The sequence below is a fragment of the Sus scrofa genome, chromosome 9, assembly GCF_054392235.1.
Source record: "Sus scrofa isolate SSC_HxYL_T2T_F1_AM1 chromosome 9, Sscrofa_HxYL_maternal_Yorkshire_Landrace_v2.0, whole genome shotgun sequence".
In the NCBI taxonomy this organism is placed as follows: domain Eukaryota; kingdom Metazoa; phylum Chordata; class Mammalia; order Artiodactyla; family Suidae; genus Sus; species Sus scrofa.
Window position 1 is genome coordinate 129,590,765 of NC_139391.1, and position 24,105 is coordinate 129,614,869.

The 24,105-nt window shown below is 46.7% G+C and overlaps 2 protein-coding genes across 52 annotated transcripts in view; one reads left to right on the forward strand and one right to left on the reverse strand.

The window, feature by feature from the left end:
• SMG7 (SMG7 nonsense mediated mRNA decay factor) overlaps window positions 1–9,993 on the forward strand; it is a 78,253-nt gene extending 68,260 nt beyond the window's left edge. For 13 of the 50 annotated variants that reach the window (XM_084977935.1, XM_084977940.1, XM_021063787.2 and 10 more), the window contains 8 exons: window positions 454–836; window positions 1,460–1,831; window positions 2,615–2,764; window positions 4,865–4,945; window positions 5,415–5,574; window positions 6,526–6,696; window positions 6,819–6,964; window positions 7,573–9,993. In XM_084977935.1, the coding sequence (XP_084834061.1) occupies window positions 454–836; window positions 1,460–1,831; window positions 2,615–2,764; window positions 4,865–4,945; window positions 5,415–5,574; window positions 6,526–6,696; window positions 6,819–6,964; window positions 7,573–7,686 (1,577 nt within the window). In that variant the 3' untranslated portion in view covers window positions 7,687–9,993. The remainder of the gene's footprint in view (window positions 1–453; window positions 837–1,459; window positions 1,832–2,614; window positions 2,765–4,864; window positions 4,946–5,414; window positions 5,575–6,525; window positions 6,697–6,818; window positions 6,965–7,572) is intronic. The other 37 variants (XM_084977949.1, XM_084977921.1, XM_021063793.2 and 34 more) reach the window with 6 other exon arrangements.
• A 790-nt stretch (window positions 9,994–10,783) lies between these two features.
• NCF2 (neutrophil cytosolic factor 2) overlaps window positions 10,784–24,105 on the reverse strand; it is a 36,882-nt gene continuing 23,560 nt past the window's right edge. Inside the window, exons 7-15 of one of the 2 annotated variants that reach the window (XM_084974031.1) lie at window positions 22,872–22,915; window positions 21,413–21,554; window positions 21,130–21,198; window positions 19,802–19,877; window positions 17,942–17,967; window positions 17,353–17,504; window positions 17,111–17,222; window positions 13,842–14,019; window positions 10,784–11,285 (exon numbers count right to left, since the gene is read on the reverse strand). In XM_084974031.1, the coding sequence (XP_084830157.1) occupies window positions 11,176–11,285; window positions 13,842–14,019; window positions 17,111–17,222; window positions 17,353–17,504; window positions 17,942–17,967; window positions 19,802–19,877; window positions 21,130–21,198; window positions 21,413–21,554; window positions 22,872–22,915 (909 nt within the window). In that variant the 3' untranslated portion in view covers window positions 10,784–11,175. 2 annotated transcript variants of the gene reach the window in all.

Here is a 24,105-nt window from a genome sequence, read left to right on the forward strand (position 1 = left end):
TCAGTAGGTTAAGGACCCAACGTGTCTATGAAGATGTGGGTTCAATTCCTGGCCGAGCACAGTGGGTTAAGGATCTGGCGTTGCTGCAGGCTGCAGTGTAGATCACAAATGCAGCTCAGATCCTATGTTGCTGTGGCTGTGGTGTAGGTCACAGCTGCAGCTATGATTCGACCCCTAGCCTGGGAACTTGCATATGCCACAGGTGCGGATGTAAAAAGGAAAAAAGAGAGAGAGACACTCAGTTACTTCAGTGGCTAGAAGTAGCAGTCAGTAGTCTATGTTTAATTCTTGAAACCAGGTTAAAGACTGACACTTGCCCAGCCTTGATGGTTGGTCCCTGTCTTTTATAATTTATTAGGGGACCTCTTCTTCACCCCACCCCAAAATGACTAATTTTTGCCTTTCTTTGGCTAAGTTTCCTTAGAACTAAAGCTGTGTTCTTCTATTTTGAAGGGTTCCCGCCCCCAACATATGTTATCCCCCCTCCTGTGGCATTTTCTATGGGCTCAGGTTACACCTTCCCAGCTGGTGTTTCTGTCCCAGGAACCTTTCTTCAGCCTACAGCTCACTCTCCAGCAGGAAACCAGGTGCAAGCTGGGAAACAGTCCCACATTCCTTACAGCCAGCAACGGCCCTCTGGACCAGGGCCAATGAACCAGGGACCTCAACAACCACAGCCACCTTCTCAGCAACCCCTTACATCTTTACCAGCTCAGCCAACAGCACAGTCTACAAGCCAGTTGCAGGTTCAAGCTCTAGCTCAGCAACAGCAGTCCCCTACAAAAGCTGTGCCAGCTTTGGGGAAAAGCCCTCCTCACCACTCTGGATTCCAGCAGGTAAGTTACAGTTGCATATACAGTCCAGCTGAAATAAGGAGGGGGAGGGCTGAAATTATTTAGTGTTTAGTTAATTAAAAATACTAGTTAAGCATTCAGCTGCTTCATGCTTAGACTTGCAATGATGATGGGAACACTTAAGGCTTCTCTTTGCTGTTTAGGAAAGTTCGGAGGTTCTCCTTTTTACTTTCGTAAGGGATAATAGATCTTAACTACCATTCTTTGTCCCTTCTAGTTGCCAGCTTTATAAAGAAGGGTTTTCTGTAAATAATTTCCCCCTATTTGAACCTAATGTAAGAAGGGAAATGGGATCCTAATCTTGATGAGATGTTAAGAGTGATGTGACACCAGCTTGAAATAGTCATCCCCACAGCACTTGAAGCGGAAGGGGAAGTATGTCCGCCCACCCACATGCACACCCTCGTTTATTAAACCTCTTTAATGTGTTCCCAGAAAGCTCTGTGCATTTAAAAAAAAAAACCTAAAGGGCAAAAGAAACTGTATTGCCTAGAGTTTTGCTGGTGGTAAATCTCTCAAGTTCTTTCTGTGATTCCTCACTACTGAGTGTAAGTAACATTGCACTTTATCCTCATCTTGGTGACAGGCATCTATCTCTTTTTTAGTATCCACAGGCAGATGCCTCCAAACAGCTGTGGAATCCCCCTCAGGTTCAAGGCCCATTAGGGAAAATCATGCCTGTGAAACAGCCCTACTACCTTCAAACCCAAGACCCCATAAAACTGTTTGAGCCGTCATTGCAACCTCCTGTAATGCAGCAACAGCCTCTAGAGAAAAAAATGAAGCCTTTTCCCATGGAGCCATATAACCATAATCCCTCAGAAGTCAAGATCCCAGAATTCTACTGGGATTCTTCCTACAGCATGGCTGGTAACAGAGCTGTAATGTCACAGCAAGCCAACATGGACCGCAGGGGCAAACGGTCCCCAGGAGTCTTCCGTCCAGAGCAGGATCCTGTGCCCAGGATGCCATTTGAGGTGCGTGTCCTTTCCTGTCACCAGGCACTTCAGAGATAGGTCTGGGGCTGCATATCTTTTGAATTTCCCAAGTAGATGTTTATTTTTTAAAAAGTGATTCTAATTCATTAGTGCTATAGAGTGCTGTTTTGTAGGTGGGTGCAGCTCTTGGTCTCCTCTTCACAGTTGCACAGTGTGCTTGATTTGGGGAGGCTGAGGAATCCTGTTCCTGATTTTGAACTGTGATGGTCTGGCAGAGAAATCATGTGCAGAAATCTCTAACACAGCATGTTAGAGAATTCTGAGACAAAGCTCCTCTCAGTTGGGCTGAATCATCTAAGTTTAAAAATAGGTTTACTGCATATTTTAACAAATTGCTTTCTGAGAGGAACAAAGTCAGCCAGTTGTCTTTGATAGTGGAGTTCCCCCATCCTTGCCCCTTTTATTCATGATAAACAGGGGATTGTTTTTAACTTTAAAAAAAAAAAAAAAAGCTGTTTCTCTGTTAGCACAGTTATGCTAATCACTTTGCTCTGTGGCATTGTTTTACTGCCCAAGTTAACCTTTTCTGCTCTTTGTCTGTCACTGTTGTGCTTCTTTCTGTTGTGGCAGTCTTTCTCTACCATTGTCCTTGTATCACTTTGCTTTGGTGTTTCAGAGCTTTTTCCTCTTAACATAATCCTGTCTCACTATTCACTGTTTCTTCCTTGACTTTAGTTGCTTTAATCTCCCTAATCACGCTGCTACTTCTTTGTGCTTTTCTCATCCCTTACTGCATCTCACTGTGATCCTTTCTGTCACTAGGACCCCAAGGGCTCCCCTCTGCTTCCTCCGGACCTGTTAAAGAGTCTGGCTGCCTTGGAGGAAGAGGAAGAGCTGATTTTTTCTAACCCTCCTGATCTTTACCCAGCTCTGCTGGGACCTCTCGCCTCTCTTCCTGGACGAAGCCTCTTTGTATGTATTTGACATAATACTTCTTGTTCTAACCTCAGCTTCTTTTCTGAGATTTTGGAGTAGATGGTGTCTTCTTTTCTAGGGCTTTCCTTTTTTACAGAATTTTAAAACTTATTTTCTGATTGGCCAAACTAATCTTCAGATGGTAGTAAAACATGGCAAAACATTTCTGAGTCGTATTTTCCCCAAATCTGAGAGTGATAGCTTTGTTTATGTGTTATCTGGAAAGCATCCTGTAGGGCCGGTCACACCCAGGTTGTGATGCTGGCAAACTAACTTACTTTTCAGGTGTCACTTCCATCTGCACCCAGGAATTTCAGTGTCATTTAATCTTGCTTAGGAGAAAGTTCCTCGTGTGTTCAGAGTATGAAATGAAATAATGTTCTAGGTATTTTACTGAATGAAAAGATTCTAGATTGGTTTTACTAAACAGTATGTTGTCCTTTTCTGTTTGGCTATCTAAGAGCCCTGATCTAAATTCAGAGCCAAATTCGTAAAGCCAGAGTCAGAATGAATGGAAATGAAGAGGATTCTCTTTATAAACACTGTTGGAATACCATAAATGAGTGAATATAAAGATAAATAACTAGAATGACGTAAAATAAAGCCTTAAGAATTGATTTGTGGTGCCTTTAACAAATAATCCGCTATAACCCAGTCTACATTTCAAAGGATGTGTTGTTTACCTGTTATTTTACTGAGGGTGGGGAACTGTAAGAAAGATGTTTGCTGTGAGGTTTTTCCCCCTCCGATCATGCCATCTTAATAAAACATAACAGTTTTGATTTCCACTTTCTTGCTGTTTCTTTCCCATGAACACTGAGCAAGGAAACGTTAATGAAATGAAAGTGCACTCATGACAGACACCACTGTCCCTGGCACTTAAAGTTCCCTTAAGAATTTTCCCAAGTGAGTGGCCATCAGATCCTCCAAACACCTCGACAGTAGTAGTATAATGGCAGCACCTAGGTGTGTGGAAAACCCAGCAGCTGAGCTCACGCCTCTGTGTGTTTGCCTTTCTTGCTGCTTTTTTACCGAGGTGGCTTGAGGGGCGCAGAGGAAGTCCTCTCTGTCCCCTTGGTTCCTAATCCCTTAGTTCCTGCCGTGCTTGCCCCTTCCGTTGGAAGTGAAGCTGATGGTGGAGCAAGCAGAGGGAGAGCTTTTTAGTGGGTTTTGTTTGTTTGTTTGTTTCATGTTTATAAAACCTTGACTGTAGCTCTTCCTGTATTTAATACAGTTCATGACATAATGCTTGTGAAGGTGCCTTGCATGAAGCAGGTGTTTATGTTTGTCACCCAACTATTCAGTGACAGCATCAGAGATTCGGCTTTTTTTTTTTTTTTTTCCTTCCTGATTACTTTCTTAGGGCTGATAAATGTCGACTTGACTTTAGCAACTTTTTTTTTTTTTTTAGGACTGCACCCTCAGCATGTGGAGTTCCCAGGCGAGGGATCAAATGGGAGCTACAGCTGCTGGCTTACACCACAGCTCACAGCAATGCTCGATCCTTAACCCACTGAGCAGAGCTAGGGAGCAAACCCACGTCCTTGTGGATCCTAGTCAGGTTCGTTACCATTGAGCTACAACAGGAACTCCGCAACTATTTTAATATATACCACAAATAGAGTGCTTAGGAACCATGCTAACAAAAGTTGTCAAATGATTTAAAAGCTTTTATAAAATCGTTCATGTCAGTGCTTTAAAAATTTAGGGAGAAAACAGTTCAGCATCTTGTTTGGAGAGTATTTGAAATGCAGCTATTGACAGAGGGGTTCCTGAGGTTCTTGCCTCATGAACACTCTGAACTGCCAATTTCCAGGGGTTCTGCTCCCTGCCAGGATCTCCGCACTAGATTAGAGGTGCTGATCAGGGAGGGCTCTGACTCGCCTGTGGTAGCTGACACTTAGCTGGTGTCATGGTGTTAACAAATTTGAATTTACATCTTCTCAGCCTTAAATTGTATAAGATTGGTGAGTATAAGCATATAAGTATGCTTAAATTGTAGTCTTTTACTTTGGGTATATGGTATCTTAAAGTTACTTATTATTAAGACAGTGGAAGGCCTAATTTAACTGCCTTTTTTTTTCCGGGACTGTGAAGAAATCCTTACTGGAGAAGCCCTCGGAGCTCATGTCACATTCATCCCCTTTCCTGTCCCTCACCGGATTCTCTCTCAATCAGGTGCGTACACAGTGAAGAATCCTGCTTTGTGCTTTTATCGTGGGTTATTATTTTGTTTCCCCTTCTGTTTCAGTACGTCTGTTTTTCTCTTCCATATATTGGTGTCTTCCAGGTATTTGATTTTATGGCTCCCCTCTTTCTCTGGAGTACACTAGAGGCTTGTGTGTTATGGTTTGAACTGTTTAACTTCCCATTAATATTAAAATCCTCAGTGCTCTGTTATTCAGCCAAATGAATTATTCATACTTTTAACCTGGGTGGGTCACATAGAGCGGAATCAAGGGTGAAGGAAAGAAAAGGGCAAATGAATTAAACAGGAAAACTGAAAGAAACAGAAATAAAAGCCTTCAGAAGTTTGTTTTGCCAAGAAAGCTTAGGACGTATCAAGCATCCATGAGCACGAGCACTGCATTTTCCTAAGTCTCTTTGGACTGAGTTTGTTAATAACTTGGTGGTCATTGCCTTTCAGGAAAGATATCCCAATAACAGTGTGTTCAATGAGGTATATGGAAAAAACCTGACAACCAGCTCCAAAGCAGAACTTAACCCTACGATTGCCCCCCAGGAAACATCACTCTACTCCCTTTTTGAGGGGACTCCGTGGTCTCCATCACTTCCAGCCAGTTCAGGTACTGACTAACCTTGAAATTATAGACCTTGCATTTCCGTATATTCAAGTCGATTAAGATTTAGCATGATTTTGTAATTTTAAATATATTAGTGTTTTGGTGGATTTTGTTTGCTTTCATTTTATTTATTTATTTATTTATTTATTTAATTATTTATTTTTTGCTTTTAGGGCCACACTTGTGGCATATGGAGGTTCCCAGGCTAGGGGTCGAATCAGAGCTGTAGCCTCCCGCCTACGCCACAGCAGTGCAGGATCTGAGCCACATCTGTGACCTACACCACAGTTCATGGCAATGCCAGATCCTTAACCCACTGAGCAAGGCCAGGGATCGAACCCACAACCTCATGGTTCCTAGTCTCTATTCGTTTTCACTGAGCCATGATGGGAACTCCACTTTTTTAATTTTTTAGTGTGTTTTTAAAGTAACTTCTGAAAGAAAATAGGAAAAAAGCCTGATGAGCTGGTTCACTTAATACCACTAAAAAAGCTGTTTTACACCTTTAGTAATGAGCACAGTCATAAGGGAGGTAAATAAGAGTTTTATTTTAAGGTTTCCAGCTGTTTTTTAGTTTTCTTTGTAGGAAAAGTTATACACTTTTTAAAATAGAGAATTGATAGTAATTCTTAAGGTTAGGCAGTTCTCTTCTGATAGAGAAGACCAGTATATACATGTCTGAAGTAGGCATACCAAAACAGTGCGTGCACTTGGCAAAATTGTCTACTGTTTTGTTTTATTTAAAGGCGGAAAATGTGCTTTAGATATATGTACAGCAAGACCAGTTAGTGCATATGGCAGATTCTCTTAAGGCTTTTATTTTGTCTTTCTCCCAAAGCCCTTTGGTTATTTTTAGTAGAATTTAAGTGACCAAATCTATGGGAAACTTTCATTCGTGATATTTTTGTGAAACATCTTCTCTATTTAATGTCCTGTGTTGCTATTATTCAATAGATCATTCAACACCAGCCAGCCAATCTCCTCATTCCTCCAACCCAAGCAGCCTGCCAAGCTCCCCTCCAACACACAACCATAATTCTGTCCCATTCTCCAACTTTGGACCCATTGGGACTCCAGATAACAGGGATAGGAGAACTGCAGATCGGTGGAAAACTGATAAGCCAGGTGAGACCCAAACTTTATTGTGTAGCAAAAGTGAAATAACTTAGTGTAACCTCCCCTAGCTTTTGCTGTTTGGCAATGATAGAACATTTTCTTGAGTTATTCTTCTCTCTTTTCATTCCTAGCCATGGGTGGATTTGGCATTGATTATCTCTCAGCAACATCATCCTCTGAGAGCAGTTGGCATCAGGCTAGCACTCCAGGTGGTTCCTGGACAGGCCATGGCCCCTCCATGGAGGATTCCTCTGCTGTCCTCATGGAAAGCCTAAAGGTGAGTGGGTTAGGAACCAGAACCACACGAGATGTCTCTGCTTTCATAGGCCCTTAGAATTGATTGATTCTTGGCATATCTAGCAAAGGCCAAGAAACATGGTCTTCTAAGATTCTTGAATAGGGTTGTTGTTTTTTTTTTTTTAATTGCGAATGTACTAGTGATAAAGCAGTATCCTCAGGGGGACAGACATAAAGAAGGTTTTTATTTGGATTCTAAGATTAAGAAAATTCTTGACTCATCTTGGAATATTTTACTTAAGCCTTTTCTGAACAAGTAAAAGAAGGGTATCTAATTTTAAAAATGCTTTCTTTGCCTAAAACCTTTCTAGTAAATGCTCTGTGGTCTCACATGGAGCTCAGTTTTACTAAAAAAGACTTTATATAAAACATACTTTCACCTTTTCTGGTTTAAAATGATCTTAATGGGAAGTAACCAGTCTTGAAGACTTGGTCTTACAAGAACTTTTTCTAATAGCTGGATGTTTTTTTAGGAGGTGGGGATCTTGGGACATGTATGCCTTTATGTTTGGCAGGGATTGAAAAACAAATCCCTTTCAAACAACCCGACGTTTGACCTCTGCTGACAAGCTCTGGGCTGTTTTTCAGTCTATCTGGTCCAGTTCCATGATGCATCCTGGACCTTCCGCTTTGGAGCAGCTGTTAATGCAGCAGAAGCAGAAACAGCAGCGGGGACAAGGCACCATGAACCCTCCACACTGAGGCCAAAGTGGCATCCCTGGGAATGAAGGCTCCATAAACCATGGCATGTTGGGTTTGCAGGACTGGCCCACACAGTCCCCTGCAGGTGGCAGCCCTCTTTTCTGTTTCTTGCTGTTGAGAGGGTGTAAGTGTTCCACCAGCCCGCTGAGTGTGCACGAAATGTCTGCAGTGCAACAAAAAGAAAAAACCATCAGGAACTCTCCGTCCCCCCGGGCCTTCCGGAGGGAGAGAGGAACTGCTGTTTGTCTCACTCAGTTACCTGATGTCACCGCCTCTCACCTTCTCCACCGTGCATGTCCCCAGCCACATGGGAAGTGAAAGCTGAGAAGGGAAGGCAGATGGGAGAAGCCAATGGGAACTTCTCAGTCCTTTTTTCCTCTTTGGGGAATAAAATAGGAATCCATTAATGATTGCTTTGCTGACTGAGAATGTAGTTGAAATTATTCCTGAACATCTTTTATTATTATTATTATTACTCCCAGTAGTAAATATCACACTGAATTCTTCCATACACAGATGTGCTTCTTCTAGTCAGTGTGTAGCAAGGAGAGCCCCGTGCACTGCTCCTGTTGGTGAGAGGTTGGTGGTGACAGGATGGGGAAACTGACCTCTTCAGCCAGTGGAAACGTTCCATAAGGGAGAGGACGAGGCCTCAACTTGACTCAGAAGGTTCTGGTGGGCCCGCCTCTGGCCTGGAGACTCCAGCAGGAAATGCCCTTCACTCTGTAGGTGCTCGAGCCCCAGTCGAGGATGCAGCGTGGGTGGTGGTGCTGGGCTGGACTAGCAGACGACTGCTGTAGGATTTTAAATTAATGTTTTTGACTCCTGTACATTTTATGGTAGCATAGCAAGCAGTCTCACGGAAGGCAGGCTAGCCATTCACGGCCTGACACACTGTAATAGGTAGAAGCTTTCAGTGTGGTTTTTGTTGTTGTTTGGGTTTTGTGCCCCCCATCCTACTTACCACCCACCTCCTCCTCGTCCCTACCTCCATCCCTCTTCTGCCCTCTGCTGCGTGCTAGTCGTCGTTTTTACTCCTCATGTGTACAACATCTCACCAAGAAGCAAGAGCATGGGGTCCAGCAGTTGGGACCCGAAAGACAGTCTGGAGAGGAAGCGAGCGGCAGCGGCGTCTGCACCGCCCACAGAGGGGCCGGGCCCCCGCCCAGCTGCAGTCTCCCAGCCTCTGCTTTCAGAGTGAAATTCAAGGCAACACGGACACGTGTGCATCACGCACAGAAGAAGACACAACGCAGTCCATTCTGGAAAAGGCGAAAGAAAGGAAAATAAACTTTTATTTGATATTTATTAGAAGGAAAGAGGACTGAAAATTTTCTTGTGTAGAGACAGAAGAAAAGCATTTCTGATAGTCATTTCCTGGAAAAGTAATATTTTAAGGGGAAATTATGAAAACAATCTAAATGTCCAGTTGCTGTGCTAGGGTAGGGTTATTTTCTGGGAGGTCTCTCCTTTGCGTGTGTGTGTGAGTGTTCATGCACGCACTCCGGCCCATCTGCTCTCCGGGAGGGGAGGGAAGTGCGTGTGAGTGTGTGGAGCTAGCGTGGGACTTGAGAGCTGCAAAACAGCTGCAGAGCAAAGCACATCCAGGAGCCCCGGTCGTCACTGGAGTCTGGGCAACCCCAGCAAAGGAAAGGGGTGAGATCAATGCTCGTTGCTCTTCCAAGAGAGTGGTTGGAGTCCCGTATGCTTCCATTATTGCTTTTAGTTTGACATGGTGTTTGGGTTTTTTTGTTTGTTTTATTTTGAAAGGTCTGAAAGGGTGACGTCCCCCACCTAATGGCAATATGAAACCCTTTGTGCTTCTCTCCAGCCCCTTCCCCGGCCCACCTTGCTCCAGTTCCCTCCCTCCCAAGCCTCCTTCCCTGCTGCCTTTACCCACTTTGTGTGTGTGAGCTCTGCATTCAGGCAGCTGCAACATTCCAGTGTTTGAACTGTCACCAATTCTTGCACCTCAAGCTAACCGGCTTCACCGTCTCGCTCCTGTAGTGCCCACGTCCCATCTGCAGCCCCATTTCTGCATGAGAATTTGGTGTTTGGAATGTTTTCTGACTCCTGGGGCGGGGTTCCTCGCCTTATCATCCTCAGTGTGGAGTAATGAGGGAGAGGAGAATCTTTATCAGAAACTGGTTTTGTGTAGTAAAGTTTTCTTTTGTATTTTTTTTTTTGTTTTTTTGTTTTTGTTTTTTTTTTGGTTTTTTTTTTCTGTTTTGTTTTGGTCTGTCTGTGCAAGACCTGCAGCTGCTGAAATCAGCTTTGCCTTTAATTAAACCATGTTCTCTCCAACCAGATCTGTCTACAGATTCTTTCCTATCCTGAAAGAGAATCTAACTTAAAAAACAAACTACTCACAGTCATCTAGGGGAAAGCAAAGAAGGTCAAAAATCAAATATGCTCAGGGGTTATTTTTGCCTTTAGTAACATTCTAAACCAACGTGCATGATTATGGGTGTGGAATGAAGGGGTAGAAAGAAACTCAAACTTCTCTTGATAAATAAAGAATGGCTTATACAGAGGAGTTAACGACCCAGCACTTTTATCCCTGCTGTCGGTTGTGGTCAGTGAGGCAACTCAGAGGTGGTTTATCCTTTTGACCCATGAAGCACACTTGAGTCTGATGAGCAGCAACAGTAATTAGTGTTCTTTGCTTTGGGGCTGAATTTCAAGTTTCCCAATTCCCAGTGGTAGCCTCTGGGCCATCACTGCGCTGGGAGCCAGTGCCAGCAGCTGCCCTTTCACCTTGGTGTTGATTCAGTCTACAGTTCATCCCTAAACTGTGCTTTTCACAGGTACCTACACACTTGACCAAAATCACATGTATTCTACAAAAAGAAGGGGGATGAAGGCCAGGTCTTTGAAGGTCTAGTATTTATAGAAACTTTCACCCAAGTTAAACTCTGAAAAACCAGGCCATTTGGTTTCATGATGACCAAAACAATACCATCATGTGTATTAGTATAATATTATACGAATATATATAATATATATATTATAAAGTGTTATCTAATAGGATAGTACCAACCAACTGGCCTTCTGAACACAGCTTCTTATTGTCACTTTAAGTATTAGTGGCATACACTCTTATTTTGTTTTTTATTGAGGCGTCATATGTACAGAGAAGTGTACCAATAAGTGTACAACTCGGTGAATCTTCATGAACTGAACACATCTGGGCAGCCAGCACTCAGAGCAAGAAACAGATTATTGGCCTCCTGGAAGACCCCCGGTGCCCTTCTGGACACTTCCAACCACCACCCCCCTCCCTAGCCCCAGGGAAGTCATCATAAATTCTCACATCCTTGTCTAATAGGTTAAGTTTTCACTGGGGAGAGTAGATACGTTAACATTTGCAAACCATTTATGTCTCTGTACAGTACTGCAGAGGCGTGCTAAATCCTGCAAATGATTTACAGGATTAAATCATAACTAATAGTGCTACCTTTCCTTCAACTTTGTATGTTGTGAACCATCCTAGACTCCAGGAGTGCTTTCCAAATCTGTGGTTGCGCGTTCTTCAACAAAAGCTTTGGGGAAGATGCCAATCTTCCCTTTGCACTCCCCTTCCAGCCATTCTTCATTCACTGATAAAAGGAAACATACACTTAGAGTTCTTGAACAGTCATAGGGAAATTCCCTCCTCTGAATATTCCATACATCTTTTGTCAGTCTTTGTCCACCTGCAGTTGTGCTAACAGGGAAAGTCAACATGGAAAGTGACTGGAGGAAAAAGCAAACATAGGAAGGACTTAGCCATCTTGTTGGTTTCTGTCTTAGACATGACAGTGGAGGAGTAAAATGCAGAAGAATGAGTTAGATTTTTCCAAAAGTTACCAGAGAAATGAGATGAAAAAAACAATGAATCCCTAGATCCGATTTTTTTTTTAACATACTGAGTTTTAGTTTGTGAATCTTTGGTTAAGGAAAGGGACATGCTGTTGGCTAAATATATTAATAATGAATGTTCACTAGTATATGGAGCTAGTGGTGGGTTCAGTCCATGTTTATAAAATATAAGGATTTTCATGGCAGCTATTTTGAAACTTCGAAGTGCAGGCACAGACTTCATAATAACTCAGTTGTAGATAGATAGCATCCACATTTTAACTAAGGAAAGACCCAGAGAGATTAATAGCTTGTTCAGGGTCATTCTGCCAATATCAGACAGCTTAATATGACCTCCAAAGTCCATCCACCAGGCCATATGTAAGACATCTAGGTCAGACATTCAGCAGTACTGATGCTTGGATCCTGTCCTCAGGAACTCTTGTTTTAATTAGTGTGGAGTGTGGCTGGACATCAGAGTATTTTCTAAAGTTCACCCAAGGTAATTCTAATTGCAGAGTGTTGTCTTGATTCATCCCCCTATAATGCAAGTCATGGATCCTAGGAGCATCTTAAAAATGCAGAATCTCAGGTCCCATCCCAAACCTGATTCAGAATCTGTATTAACAAGATCCCCAAATGATTCACATTAAAATCTGAGAAACTTTGAAATAGTCTCTCAAGTGTTGAATACAGTTGAGCTTACCCCCCAGCCCCACCAAGTGTTTATGCTGAAGGCTATTGCTACTTGAGTATTAGGATAAAGTTTCAATTGGGGGGGGGGGGGCGTACCCGTACCATATGGGGGTTCTCAGGCTAGGGGTCAAATCGGAGCTATAACTGCTGGCCACGGCCACAGCCACAGCCACACAGGATCTAAGCCGCGTCTGCAACCTACACCACAGCTCACGGCAATGCCAGATCCTTTACACACTGAGCGAGACCCGGGATCGAACCCGCATCTTCATGGATGCTACTCAGGTTCTTAACCTGCTGAGCCACAATGGGAACTTCTAAACCCAACTCTGTGATTGAGTTTCCATTCTCCCTTTTGGAAGATGTGCACTGCTTATGCATCATGTTTCTGTTTTTCATTCCTCATCTTTTGAGTTAGTTGCCACACACTCCATATGCTCACTCTTTACCCCATCAACTTTACAGTCTTCCACTCTATTGTTTAATCTATTGGATTTTCTGTTATAATTGATAACAGTATTAGGTTTTCACTATTTTGCATTGTTAACGCACAACATTTCAGCCATGTGAAGGAAGCTTTTGATGGGATTCTTGTTTTCAGACAGAAATAAGACTATTTCAAATCGTGAGTTAGAACAAGCCTCAGTGTATGGTCAGTAGTCCAGCATTACCTGGAAGCTTGTTAAAAACGCAAATTTGGGAGTTCCCTCATGGCTCAGTGGGTTAAGGACCAGCATTGTCACTGCTGTGGTTCAAGTCATTGCAGGTTGGGTCCCTGGCCCAGGAACTTCTGCATGCCTTGGGCACAGCCAAGTAATGAATTTTTATTTAATAAACTACAGAGGATATGTTGGCATACTTAACTTTGGGAAGCACTACATTAGAACCTTTACTCTTTCAATTTGTCATGTACTTGATTCATAACAACCAGGAAAGTCACTGGAGAGAGCAATTCTGAATGGTTCCTTTTTAAGGGCAGACTTGCTCTCTTCTTCCTTCATCTTCGAAAAGTACATCAATTCAAAGAACTATAGTTTGTAGAATATCAAAGGCAAAATGATTCCAGCCACCTTCCCATTCATTAACTGTGGTATGCGAATCCATGGCTCCCAAAACAATCTTTATAATCAAAAATGTGATTGAGGAGTTCCCGTCGTGGCGCAGTGGTTAACGAATCCGACTAGGAACCATGAGGTTGCGGGTTCGGTCCCTGCCCGTGCTCAGTGGGTTAACGATCCGGCGTTGCCGTGAGCTGTGGTGTAGGTCGCAGACACGGCTCGGATCCCGCGTTGCTGTGGCTCTGGCATAGGCTGGCAGCTACAGCTCCGATTAGACCCCTAGCCTGGGAACCTCCATATGCCGCGGGAGCGGCCCAAGAAATAGCAAAAAAAGACAAAAAAAAAAAAAAAAAAAAAATGTGATTGAAATTGCCATTTGTTGCCTCCCTGCCCCTGAGAGCAACAGATGGAAAGGTGGTCACTTGATTTTGCTCCCTTCCATTGAGAGCTAGGAAGGACGCTGAATCCCCTGGTGAACATTTGTAGCTCACTGGATTCTGCCCTTGGATTCATTTCTGCCAACACGTAAATTAGCCTCTGTAGTCTAGGAGTAGCACCTACCTGTTGATATCACCAGGATGATGTCCCCTTCCAGAAAGTCCAGGTCTTCGGGTTGGGTAGCCTCATAACTGAAGAGTGCTACCACTTGGCTCCCTTCCTTTAGGTGAGGTTCTGTGGTCTGGCTATTAGCATCAGATTTTTCACTTTCCTTGGGTTCATCTGGAAAACCCTCATCACCCTGAAATAACAAAGAGCCTGTTAGTCTTCCTAACTTCTGCAGTGAACACTGAACATCACGAAAGAAATCCGTTGGCAAAATGTTGATGTAGCACCTGAGATAGAAACTCAGAAAAGACGAGTTTGTGATCAGTGCCAAGCATAGGGCCTGCCTTGAACTTTATGAACACTGGATGGTTGGGTAAATGAAACCTAAAGCTCTGCAAGACCATAGGTTGTCTTAAAACCTTATTGAAACCTTAGAGGAGTCCTGAAAAGAGTAGAATAGGTACTGCTATTACTTCTTCTCAAATGGAAAGACAGGTTGAGTCACTAGTGACAGAACCCGAAATCAAAGCTAGGTTCCTAACTCCCAAATTCAACACCCATTTCCCAGCACACAAAACGCTAGGCAGCTTATCAGAAACACACATGTTCTGGAGTTCCCAAATGGCACTTCGGGTTAAGAATCTGGTGGTGTCACTACAGCAGCTCCGGTCGCTGCTATGTGTCACAGGTTCAGTCCCTGGCCCAGGAACTTCCACGTGCTGTGGGCGTGGCCAAAACCTCAAATTTTCTGCACCATCCCAAATCCATCAAAAACTCCCTTCGAGCGTTAACATTTGGTAACAAAAATTAACAATAACTAAAAACCTTAAAAACCCTGGTGAACAAAAGAAAACAAAAAACCTTTCCAGTGAAGTAATTCAGATTTAGAGCAGAACTCTTTCTAAGCAGAATCCTTTCAAAACAGAGCTAAGGGGTAAATCCAAAAACAGTTGAAAGACCTAGAAAAACTTTTCCAACTTTTAAGGGACCCCTTACACTGGCACATACTCACCCCTGGAGTCCTGGGGCCTTTGTTGTCAGCCAGAGGCCCCAGGGAGTCTCGGCTTCAATGGTTCTACTTCCTGAAGGCAATTTTCTGAATTCTTAGGGAACCGCTAAGTTTACATAGTGGGGTTTACTACAGGGTTTTCCTCCAGGCCCATCCTCTGTAATTCTTCCCTTCCCACTTATTCCCCCCCAACACCACATCAAACACTTGTCTTTGATTTGACTGAGACTCTACAAAGGAAACCCTTCCCTAACTGAGCAGAAGCCCCTGTCCCGCTGTGGGCATCAGAGTCTGGAGGACGGACTCTGCCTTCTGCTGTGGGCCCAAGTTCAACATGGTCTGGAACAGCTTCCCTGCTCTGGTCACCTCCATGGTCTCAAAATCCACTTGTAGGTAAAAACTAGTAGCTGACCAAGGATTCACTCAGGAACCATTTAATGTTATACCCCCTAGGCTGATGTAACAGCAGATGCCACAGTTGACAAAGGCGAAAGCAGGAAGCCCAGGGGAGTAGAGGGAGAACTGAAGTGTCACAGGGACCCCACTTCCCAGCAGCCTTGGGCAGGGGAGATGGCAGACTCAGGACCTCTGTGTTAGGACTGCCCTGCCTCGGGACTGTGGCTGGGGAGCCGATTATTCAGAGGAAGCCCACTGGCCAGCCTAGCTGAGCTCCCTACCTCGCTCATAGGCTCCTTGAATTGTCAATCCAAAGCAAGACCTCACTGTATTCTCCCCTGCTCAGCACATCATCCTAGCACAGCAATGTACAAGGCTTCTCCTGTTCTGCCCCATTGCCTTTCCAGCCTTGTCTCCCACCTGTGTCCCTGCTGCATCCTGTAACACTGAGGCCTCTCTCCCACTACGCTGGCTCTTGTGGTCTTCCCTCTGTTCTCTCCGTCTCTATAATCCATCCAGTCTAATCTCCTCCAATTTGCTAATTTCTACGTGCCGTTTTAAGACTAAACTTGGCAATTTCCGCATCATTTCCTCTAGGACAGCTACTGACTTCTCCCACTTCCCCTTAGCATTTGGGGGTGAGATACCCTCCCAAGTGCTTACATAACGCAGTAAGGCGTTTGTGTGTCTTCATCACTTTTCTTAACACATGATTTGTAGTCATTTGTTTGCCCTTGTCTTCCTCCCAAGAAGGGTCTTGGTCTCACCAGTTTTCATGTCTCCAGTGCCCATCTAGAGAGCAGTTAAGTGCCCAGCAAACGTTTGTTGAAGAATTAATGCTGGAAACAACCCAAATGTACACAGACAGGTGAATGATTTAGCAAGGTGTGGTGTCCATTCAATGGAATCCCATTTAGCATGCCAAAGGAAAGGACCATTAAAACACAAAAGAACGTACATACTGTACGATCCTCTTACATGAAATTACATAAAAGACAAACAAAAAAGTATGTTGACAGAAAGCAGATGGTGGTTTTCCAAGGACCCCCGTTGGGGGAGAGAATTAAGGTCTACACCCCAAAGAAATAGCAACATTTCCCTTGGAGACTAAGGGATAAACGCCAGGAGAATTGACTTGTACCTACTACTTCTAGGCTCTAACTTTGCTCCTGAATCCCTTTATTCTTACTGGAAAGTCAGCCAACTCTTTTCTACACCTCGTTGCCTGTAGACAACTTGCCCTTTCATTGTCAGTGCGGTGAAGGTCAAGAGGACAGGCAGGCTCTACGGAATCTTGGCCAGGTTGACCTCCCTTGGCCTTGTTACCTAAATTATAAACTAGGAATAACAATACCCAACTCACAGAGTTATGGGGATTGTAAGGATACACGGAGTGCACTTAGCACAGTATCTGGCGCATGGGAAGTTCTTAACAGATGCTTGCCATTGGTAGGAGGTGGTTATCCAAGTCATCTCACTGTTAAGGAAATGCTCACCAGTTTCCTTCACCCCAAGTGTTCTTCCCAGTGGAAACGTAAGGTGAAGAATGTCTGAGCTCAGCCTCAAGCTATGACTTCATTCCAACCTTGCTCAGATGGACCTAAACTTCCAACGATTAGATGTGGCAGCAGCAGGAAGGGAGTTGAGTCCTTTATGGGCTCCTGGGTCTGCTCTTCTCACATGGGAACCCCTCTCATGGATGCAACTGAGGGAGGATGCAATGGAAGGAAGGCAGGGCTCAGCTTGTTACCCACTGTATCCCCAACACTAAGCATATTGGCCAGGTACACAGAGGGGGCTTAGGAAATGGTGAACTGCTGTTGAGAAAGTGGCCTGTTAGAAACATGGCCTTGGATGCTCCTAGGCTCCCTGTACTCACCACTGTGTTCTCACACCACAGAGTCAGGCAGTAGTTCTTCACTTGGTTCCAGGCATCCTTCATGCTCTCTTCTGTAAGGGGCACCAGTTCATTGCTGTCCCGAGGCCGATAGCTGGGGAGAGAGAATGAGTAAGAAGCACGTCAGAGAGTATCAGGGCAAAACCACCCTCCTCCTCCTCCATCCTCCAGGCCAGCAGCAGGCTCCCAGCTGTGCCCCTCACCGCTCCCTGCATGGAGCTCACCTCAGCTTAGTGTGTTCGGGCAGGAGCGCCAGCTTCTTGGCCACCATGTCCCGGACCTGGCTGTAGGGGTACCCGGGCTGAGTCTCCATGACCACCGTGTACTTGTAGTGCACTTTGAGTGTGTAGGACATGGGAACACTGAGCCTGACTTCCTGCGGGGAGAAGAAGAAAAGGGAACTCACCAGTGTCTGAGGCTTCCTCCGAGCACCGTGCTCGATCACGGGGAGTCCTCTGTGGCAAGAAGAGGCCAAGAGGTACCTGTTTCACAGGAACATGAAAGAGCCTTTGGAGCCCTGTCCTCCAGCCCAACTCTCACTTGGGTAAGCATTCCCACTGGGCGAGATCTGGCCCACCAGCCATGGTTCGTAGGCAGGGTTTGCGTGGAGGAGGGAGAGATCGTGTGGGGTTGCGGGGGAGGGGATCCTAGCCCTTGGACTGGCCTGGATGTATGGTGGCAACTGGTCTACCCGGCCTTTGGGACTCTTTCAATGATAATCCAGGGAGACATGCCCATGGGCGTGCTTAGGTGGACAGCCCAAGCTCTTCCATTCTCTACCACTTGAAACAGTACAAGGAAAAAAACTGTTACCTTGGCCTCTCCTTGTTCTTTCTGACCTAAATGGAGAAGGTAAGGAGTAAAACAAAAGAAGATGATGAGTGAACACTTGTGGCCAGCCCCGCCATACATACATAGGATGCCTTAGAACAGGGCACCCAACTTTACACCCCTTCACCTCTGGGGGGATTATTAACCTAAATAAACTGCAGGGGAGATCACTGGGGAGATGTGGAGAGCAAAGCCCGGGACACACAAACGAACCCAGACTCTGCTGCTAGGGAGCGTACAAGGCATTATCAGAGGACCGTGGCATTAGGCAGGAGTTGCAAAGGTCAGTTAGTAGCAGTGCCACTGGTGCAAGACTCCCAAAGGTCAGTGACACAAGTGGGCTCTGTAGAAACAAAAATCAGGAACCAGGGGCCACAAAAAGAACTATTGGGACCACTTGTTTATTTTTGTGTATGTTTTCTAATGTGCAAAATTTATTAACATAGCAGTATGTGTATAATGTATAGAAAATATTGCATAATGTATAAAGATGTTCACTATGCGGGGGTACATAAACAAAAAGACCACTTATTGCAAACCTAGCTGACAGCAGAATCACTTGGGAAGTTTTTTTCTAGAGATACAGATTCCCATACCTGATTCTAGTCCTAAAAAAAAAAAAAAATCAGAATCAGGAGTTCCCTGGTGGCTCAGCAGGTTAAGGATCAAGTGTTGTCACTGGTGTGGTATGGGCCTTGGCCCTGGGACTTCCATATGCCACAGGTGAGGCCAAAAACAATTATTATTTTTTTTTAATCAAAGGCCTATATTCTTAAAATCTTCCTAGGTTAATATGTGATCCTTGATGGACCCCCTAGACAGAAAATTTAAAAAAAAAAACCTATCAATAGGAGAAATTTGAATGTGAAATATACAATATATATTATATGATTAACATATAATATTATATGCATGTTATCCTATATATGACACTTGTATTGTGCTTATGCAGAAGAATGCCCTTGTTCTTAGAAGGCGGATGCTGGCGTGTGTAGGGTGAAGTGTCATGAGTCTGTGTCACCTATGAGTCTAGTGGCTCAGCCACTAGCAACAAAGTTTATATTAGAGTGAGCAGCAGATGCAAAATATTAACAGTTACTGAATTTAGGTGGTATTCTGGTATTTATTGCACTAAACTTCCAACTTTTCTGTAGGTCTGATATTTTCAAAAGAAAACTTGGGGTGGGGAGCAACCCACGTGATTCTGATGGTCAGGTGGGCATGACAGTCAGCATCTAGGATCTGGACAAGCCACCTCTGCAGTGCATCCCCACGAAGCACTTGCTTGGAACCTGCTTAACCCGCATTAGTGACAAAAAGCCCATGAGCGCCCAGGACAGCTGTCTCCACACATTGGGAGGAACTGCCTTTCGCATCTGCCCCTTGGTCCTGTGTCCATCCCTTAGGGCTCTGCAGAGCCGTTTCTTTTCCAGATAGAGCTTCTCGAACGTTTGAAAAGAGCCCCTCCATCCCCACCCCACCCCAGGGAACTGTGTGCAATTAGGTCAGCCTTTCCTCTTGGAATATGGTCTCAGTACTTAAGGACCCAGGGAGGGGTTTGAGGGCTGCCTGAGCTGGGACCCTCCCTTCCCCTGTGCCCCACCCCCGGCCCCAGGAGTGTTCTGGAGCAGACAGAGAAGAAGGGCATCTATTTCCTGTGTTTGGGGTGGGTGGGTGGTACAGGAGAGAGGGGGCTCTGGGGCCGTGTGGCCATAAGCTGAGTGGTGCGCTGGGAGGAGGAGAAACTGGATTCCTGGAGGGCTGGGAGAGCAACTCTTCACTGGGAAGCAGCCTGGAGCCCTCGTGCACCCAGCCCTGGGCTGTTGATCCAGAGACACTAACCTGCTGATGACTGGGGCCTTCCAGGAGCACTGGAACTGGGAGGAGCTGGGATATCCGATTCTGGGGCGGCATCCTCCTGCAGGGACAAAGGGAGATGATGAGAACCTTCATTCAGACACACCTGAGGCAGGGATGGGAGAGGGGCGGGCAGACCCCACAGCCCCCTACGGAAAGGAACCAGATGCACCTGACTTCCTAAAAGCTGGTGTGATGGTGGCATCCGGGGGGACTAAGGAAAGTGTTGGTTAAATGGGGGGCAGGGTTGGTCAGGTGAAAACAAATCACGGTAGAAAGAAGAACCCTGAGCCCCAGCGAGAGGCGCCATGCTGCCCAATCACCACGTTTGGCCACGTGGAAACCCATGGAGGTGGGGTGGGACCCTGAGTCTTGCTCTCGCTCACTCTCTCACCTCACATCTTGCTCCTTCAAAGGGTACATTCCCCTTCTCATTTGCATGGCGTGTTCAACTCTTAACTCATCTGGTCATCACGACCCTGACCAGGGAGGACAAAGCCCACAGGAACAAGTAGTTGCACAGCCCAGAGAGACAGGGTCCACTACCATGAGACATCAGTCCGGCTGCTCAGATCCAACAAAGACCACTCCCCAGGCCTGGCAGAAGGGCAGGTCATTGCGATGGCAGCAGGGGTGGGTGGCGGAGCATCAGAAGCAGTGGCTGGCAAGGCCTGCTCAGGTTCAGTGCTCTAAAGCAGATTTCTTTCTCTCTGTTTTTTTTGTTTTTTGTTTTTTCTTTTCTTTCTTTCTTTTTCAGAGCCACACCATGGAACATGGAAGTTCCCAGGCTAGGGGTCGAATCAGAGCTATAGCCACTGGATTACGCCACAGCCACAGCCACACCAGATCTGAGCCGCGTCCCCGACCTACACAGCTCGTGGCAACACTGGATCCTTAACCCACTGAGCGAGGCCAGGGATTGAACCCAAATCCTCTTGGATACTAGTTGGGTTTGTTACTGCTAACCCACAATGAGAGTTCCTAAAGCAGATTTCTTATTCTGAATGGATTTTACCAGCCAACACACTGACTCTTCTTCCGGGTGAAGAGGACATTTCTGGCAAGACCAAAACGTCACAGTCTGTAGCTTTGGTCAAGTCACTGACTAGGAGGTAGCACAGAGCTGGGGGGTCCCAAGAGGTCCTGCTGATGCCTCCGCTGAACAATCTGGGTTCTTCCTTCACCCCCAGGTTCAGCTCTGCAGGCTCAGGACGAGCGTGTCTTCGGAGCATCTTCTGCACTGCTCTTCTCCCCTCCATGAAATCAGGGGCTAAGGCGCAGGGGGAACGGGCCAGACCTCGGCACTACATTACCTGGGGCTGTTGCTGAGAATGGATCCGAAGTTCAACTGGTTCAAGGTAGTTGCAGGGAACAAGCCCCTTCTGCAGGGCAGCACAGGGGAGCCAGGAAGGGAAAACAAAGGTGTACTCATCAGTCCCCCATCTCAGAACAACCCGGAGACGCAGGGAGGGGCGGGTGGAAGATGAAAGAGGATGGCAGGTGTGCGAATAAGGTAGCAGATGCTGCTCCTCAGGAAGCACCGCCAAGTGCTGCCAGGACCCCGTGCCCCAAACCCACCCCTAGTCCTCTGAATACCTTCCCGTTGAACATGACCGTAGCCCAGTTATCGTTGCACTTCTTCAGGACAAAGACAATGTTCCCTGGCATGACCTGGAGCTCCTCTGGTGTCTCAGGCATAAACCCAAACAGCACGCGGTGGGCTTCTCCTTCCAGAGCCCTGGGGGGGAGGGGGTAGACACAAGATCCCAGCCACTGTCTAGCCTGGACCACATCCCCTCCCACGGCGCTTCGGACACGCAATAGAAGGTGCTCCAGACACCTTGTAACTCCCCTCCAGCTGCCTAGGTGGCCCTGAGCAGGGGGCTTGCCGGCCTGAGATCCTGAGAGGGGTCTGCAGGAACTGCCCGCCTGCACGCTCCAGAACCCTACAGTGGATCTGACATGGTGCTGGATAGGGAGCTTCCTGAGTGTGCCTGGCCAGAGCCCAAGTCTGGGCAGGGCCGGATCAGAAGGGCCCAGGGCAGAGGCGGGTGGGAGCGGCCAGTGAGAAAGATGGAGGGCGAGGGAAGAGAAATTGCCTAGAGCAGCATGGGGCCAGGCACACAGGGCTGGGTGGAGAGCAGGTGAGCCGGAGCCGTGAGGGATGCATAAAGAGGCTGGAGGCTGCCTTGCTGGCCTCTGCAACAGCATTGCCCCTTTACCATGCCCTGAGCCCCGCTTGGCCCTCGGGGCTCCCAATTTGTGCCATTTTGGAACGTGTGATGACAGGCCAGTCCGTGCTCCCTCCAGCCCCGCTCTGTCCCTGCAGCCCCTCTGTCCATTTCCACAGGGATCCGGTCTGGACCAGCACACGGAGAGACTGGTCATGAGCTAGTCCAGCCCCTTCCTGTGTACAGCGGCTTTGGTACTCTTTGCATTGTTGTAAGAGTCTTCCCACTGGGTGGGGGAGCTCAGCTGGCTTCCTCATTGCCAGATCATTCTTAAGAAAGCCAGAGGTCATCTCATCCTTGGCTTCTCATCTTACAGAAGGAGGATTCCTTTTTCTTGGGTCCTTCCTCTTACTTCTTCAGAAAGCATGTGCCAATAGGGAGTGAAAAACGCCCACACAGGAAAGGACATGTCGCTCTGGCTTCCTCCTCTGCTCTGCAGAGAGCCCTGCATCCCGCTCCTCCCTGAGGCTGCCCCGTGGGGCCAAGCGCACTCCACCCTGAGGCCACTTTGCCGGCTGGGGGCCACGTTCCCCGGACACTGCCACACTCGCTTTGGCAACAACCCCCTCACTCTCTGTGCACGTGGACAGGAGACACAGGGACACCTTGCATCTCTAGCCAGGCCCCCGCTGTTGGCCCCACCACACTAGAGGCGCCATCCCTGTCACTCCCTCCTACCCTTGAAAACAGGTGGAGCAGCAGCGCCAGGCTAAATTCCATACGACGTGGACCCTGACCCCAGCCTCAGCTTCTTCACCCCTTTCTCGCCATTGCTTCGGGCTTGGAGCTGGGATAGCCTACCTTTTGGCCTCAATCGAACTTACCTGAAGATCTCTGGGGTTTTGGGCCTGGGTGGAGGCTCAGCTGCCTATTGAACATTCGAGAGAAATGAAGATGAGAAGACGAGAAATAAGGGAATGAGGCGGAGAGAGAACAGACTGTTAAGGGTAATTTCAGCCTCCTTCCAGACCAGGAAATCAAAGGATGCATTTCTGGCTCAATCAGAACACCGTCGAGGGAGAGGGCACAGCGCACCCTGATGAAATGCTGGGAAGTAACACCTCCCACCAGCTCCCTGGGCAGAGGCTTTACCAGTACAGCAATTCACCCTGAGCCAGACCTGGTTTCTGGGGTTCAGTGGTCACAGAGCAACGTGGCATCACCGGGGTGCTTCTGACCTTGAGCTCTGTCCCCTTCTAAGACAGGTTTCTCAAAACTCTGCTCTAGAAGGAATGTCTGCTCTATCACATGACACTCTGGGGATTTTCAAATCAGCTCGAGATCCACTGACCAGGCAGGAATCCCCTTGGAGGTGTGTTCGCTATTGTACGCTGAGTACCACGGAGCCCAGTTACCAGGCTTCTTCCCCTCTGAGTCCATCCCCTCACCCCGTTTCACTGCCCTGAAGCCCAGGGGGGTCCTGTGAGGCTTTCTTCAACTTCATGCTGAAGAAAGAAGTCAAAGCATCTTGACTCTGGCTCTCCGCTTTGCTCATCTCACTCTCCAGAGCCCAGGCGTCAGTCCCATTCTAGGCCCGGGTCATCCCTCTGACCCCAGTCAGCTCTCAGAGGGACCAGGTGTGCACACTGGACAGTGGGCACTAGGCTCAGAAACCCCTCCCTCTGTGAGTGCAGCCCAACACTCTTGTCCAGCCTGGTTCTTTTTTTTTTTTTTTTTTTTTTTTTTTTGTCTTTTGCCATTTGTTGGGCCGCTCCTGCAGCATATGGAGGTTCCCATGCGAGGGGTCTAATCGGAGCTGTTGACACCAGCCTACGCCAGAGCCACAGCAACGCGGGATCCGAGCCACGTCTGCGACCTACACCACAGCTCACGGCAACACCGGAACCTTGACCCACTGAGCAAGGGCAGGGATCGAACCCGCAAACTCATGGTTCCTAGTCGGATTCATTAACCACTGCGCCACAACGGGAACTCCCAGCCTGGTTCTATTGCCGCAGAGCTGGAATATTCCTCAGCCTGTCCCACCCTTTTCCCTGCATCAGGAAGCTCTGAATTCACATTTCCAGACCCACCATCATTCAATCCATCTGGAACTGT